This window comes from Nicotiana attenuata, unplaced genomic scaffold (assembly GCF_001879085.1).
Source record: "Nicotiana attenuata strain UT unplaced genomic scaffold, NIATTr2, whole genome shotgun sequence".
Classification (NCBI taxonomy): domain Eukaryota; kingdom Viridiplantae; phylum Streptophyta; class Magnoliopsida; order Solanales; family Solanaceae; genus Nicotiana; species Nicotiana attenuata.
In genome coordinates, this window is record NW_017671671.1 from 61,841 (window position 1) to 65,598 (window position 3,758).

The 3,758-nt window shown below is 30.2% G+C and overlaps 1 protein-coding gene across 1 annotated transcript; it reads right to left on the minus strand.

The window, feature by feature from the left end:
* Positions 1–1,422: 1,422 nt before the first annotated feature.
* On the minus strand, positions 1,423–2,277 carry LOC109209604. The gene is made up of 2 exons (XM_019372912.1): positions 2,188–2,277; positions 1,423–2,061 (listed from the first exon to the last, which is right to left on the minus strand). Exons 1-2 carry the CDS (start codon positions 2,275–2,277, stop codon positions 1,423–1,425), a joined length of 729 nt encoding a protein of 242 aa, XP_019228457.1.
* Between the last annotated feature and the right edge of the window lie 1,481 nt (positions 2,278–3,758).

Genomic DNA, 3,758 nt, shown 5'->3' on the forward strand with positions numbered 1-3,758 from the left:
ATATATATATATTAAGACTTTTATAGAATTTTCTTTAAAAAATGTCTAGAAATATTTTCGACTCTCTTATGGGATGTAATATTTAGTTAAATATGAAGTGCTCCATATATATTAACTTAAATAATGAGTTGTATGATCACTTTCTTATCAAGTGTTAGTGAATTGCGTCAATCTTTTTGTTCTTCCATATTCATATGTCAAGATCTATTAGATTCTTATATTTTTTTTTTGAATTCGAAAAAGTATATCAATAATTTAATATAAATAGAATATATCATTATATAGGTTCATATTTATTTTTATAGTAAATTATTAAATTCGGTTAACCTTGAAAGTGTACATCAATGTAAAATTATTGTCAAACGACAAAAAAGTACCTATGATGTATTACTAAGAAAATTCTTCCATAAAAATATTTTAATAGCTAATATATTTATCATTTTTTTAATTTTTTATTAAACATACATTTACTTATCAAAAATTTAACAGAGTAAGATTGAAATAATATTCACATGACAAAAACAAAATCCAAAAAATCCGACAAAATCGAACCAATCCAAACCCATATAAAACTGAATCAACCCGGTCCATGTACACCCCTACATGATACCCTTGATCAAACTACATGATATATATATATATATATATATATATATATATATATATATATGTGTGTGTGTGTGTGTGTGTGTGTGTGTCAATTTTATGATTTACTTTGTATAACAAAAGTAACTTATTTTATTTTATTAATTCAAATCATTAATCTGATTGATATATTTAATTCATGTATGTCACTGTACTTCTTTATATTATGGCAAATCCTATATGTAGTTATTTCATAACTCGATGAACAGAGCTAACAGCTAGTTCGAAATTTTGAGTATTATTTTTCAAATCAAATTTTTCTTGTGATTTCTTTTCATAGTGAAAATAGAACACTGAAATTAAATGTAGGAGGGGAATCAAATTACAGGATTTTTTTTTTGCAAATGGTGAATTATAAGCCTCAAAATCATCTAGAGAGCATAATTATAATTGATCAAGTAAAATAACATTCATACATCTCCAAGATTACAATGAATAAAAAAATATACCAACTTAGCTTCAAACTAAAAACCTGGAAAATAAGAAAACTACCACATGGAAAAGAGAACAAAGAAAATATCAATCACATTAACAGAATGATGGTTCGATCCAAGTTGGCGGGTAAATAGGACGGATAAAAAGATTCAATCTTTTCACTTTCAACATCGTAGAACCCCATATCTCTTCTGCCCACTCCGTCCAATGTACTATAGAAATCAGTCTCAATGTACTATAGAAATCAGTCTCATCAGTAAAATATATGTGACTTAGCTTGACTCCGATAAACATAGAAAAGTCAATAGAACTTGCTCTATTACGGCCCAAGAAAATTGACCATTATCCCAAGGTATTAATCTCCTTCAATGCACCTCCAATTACATCTAATTCAAATACTCGAAATTTATAGGTTTCAGCACCACCATTTGGACCCTTTGAGGCAAATCGACTAACCAATAATAGTACACCTGATACTTCTACTAGGTAGAACTGAACTAATGGACGTTTAAACATATCATCCTCAAGCTCAAAAAAATCACATGACTCTCCAATTGTTACATCATAAACCCAAACTTGGCCAGAATAATACACAACATAAAATTTACCCTTATAATATTTGAGACTCGCAACTCCACCAATTACATTAGATCTGTCGATTATAATATTAGTCCAGTTAAGATCTCCAGGTCGGCAAAAAGCCAAACAATTTTTATATCCATAAAAAGAAACCATTAATACATAATCCGATGTAAGAGAAGGACTAGCAGATAACACAGCTTGGTCGATGCATGGATATCCATCATCTGTATTGTCGCAATCAAAAGCCAATAAGGCCTGTTGTGGAGGAAGTTGAATTAGGGTACGAGAAAAAGGATGCAACAAGTTTACCTCTCCAGTGTATGACGCGGAGCAGATCCATCCCTCTGATGGAAAACACTCTCGCCCTTTAGCTTCGGGGAGAAATATACGTGAAACTTTCTACATGGAAAGAGAGTAAAATTCTCGATAATCATCGTCTTTATCAGCCAACATTAGCAATGGAACTTAGGGCGAAAGCATATCAAAATTATCCTTTGTAGCAGCAGTTCGCCACGAGGTACAAACAGCACCAAAAGCAATGAAATCTTCTATCACTTTAACACAATTTACAATGAGAACAAGGAGTTCGTGGGGCAGTTCTGCCCAATTGGCCATAACTTATACAACGAAGAGGGAAGAACCTTTGTTTCTGGTTTTGACCTAGATATACAGGTTATATATGTAGGTCGTTGTTATAGTATATTCCAATTTTGACTACAATTTGGAATACTGAAAGAATTTGGAATACCAATTGGGACAAGTTTTTTCTATCAACTTTTACGAAACTAGTTTGATTTGGATTTTCTTTCCACGTAATCTTGAATACTTTTTTCTTTTTATTTAATTAATAAATTTCTTTATAAACATAAGGGATAATTTTTACAGACTTCCTCTAAGGTTTATATATATACTAGTTTCGAGGTACGCGCTTTGCGCGTGTACCTATATCAATAAATATATAATTTTTTAAAATTACGTAAATGTTATTATATAATGTGTGAGTTATTAAACATAAAAAACATAAGTTCCTAAAAATAATGAATGTTAATCTCATTAAGCTAGCTCAATAAAACAAAGAAATCCTACTCCACATAAGTTTTTATATGCCTTACTATGATTTATGATGAGTGACATATTTTATAAAAAATTTTGTTATTTTTGTTACCAAATACTATAAACAAATAACACAAAAAAGATACTTTTATCATAATTATTCAAAGATAATAAAATAAATTAAATTTTGAATTTTTTGGTCTTTTAGAAATTTGTGAGTGCTGAGGTAGAATTATAGCTCCTAGAAAAATATTGATAAATAAAATAAAGTCTTAAATAACTAATATTGAATTATAAAAAATAATTTAAGACTATACTAAAAATATAGAAAGCTATCATTTATTAGACAACAACAACAATATCAACGACCCAGTGAAATCCCACTAGTGGGGTCTGGGGAGGGTAGTGTGTACGCAGACCTTACCCCTTTCCCGAAGGAGTAGAGAGACTGTTTTCGAAAGACCCTCGGCTCAAGAAGACAAAACGTCAAAAGAAGACAATATTAGTAACACCACAAATATAATATGAAAAAAATACGAAAAATAGGAACAACATGAAATCATGAAGAATGATACAAAGCAAAAGCAAAATAGTATCCCTACCAAACTAGTCACACACTCACACAAAGTTATGGCATAAGACAAGACTCAACTACCTCCTAACCTGCAACCCTAATACTCGACCTCCACATGTTCCTATCAAGTGTCATGTCCTCGGAAATCTGAAGACTCGCCATATCCTGCCTAATCACCTCCCCCCAATACTTTTTAGGCTGCCCCCTACCTCCCCCAAACACATGTTCCTATCATTTATTGGAATGAATATAAAAAGAAAGAAAAATAATGCTGACAACCTTTTTGAATACCTTTTGTCTTATGTTACATCCTTAATTCTTCAACTTAGCATTTTTAGCAATTTAATTTTTAATATTATATTACAATAAATTTTCTCTATTTTTTTAATTTCTTTCATGGCCGATGCTCTTTTTGTACCTTAAGAATTTTATCAACTTGATAAATAATTTTGAAAAAAATTTGAAACTA

Coding starts and splice junctions, on each gene's coding strand:
- LOC109209604 (XM_019372912.1), bottom strand. CDS start 2,277: ATGGCCAATTGGGCAGAACTGCCCCACGAACTCCTTGTTCTCATTGTA. Junction 2,062..2,187: donor ATTTCATTGCTTTTGGTGCT/GTTTGTACCTCG, acceptor CTTTCCATGTAG/AAAGTTTCACGTATATTTCT.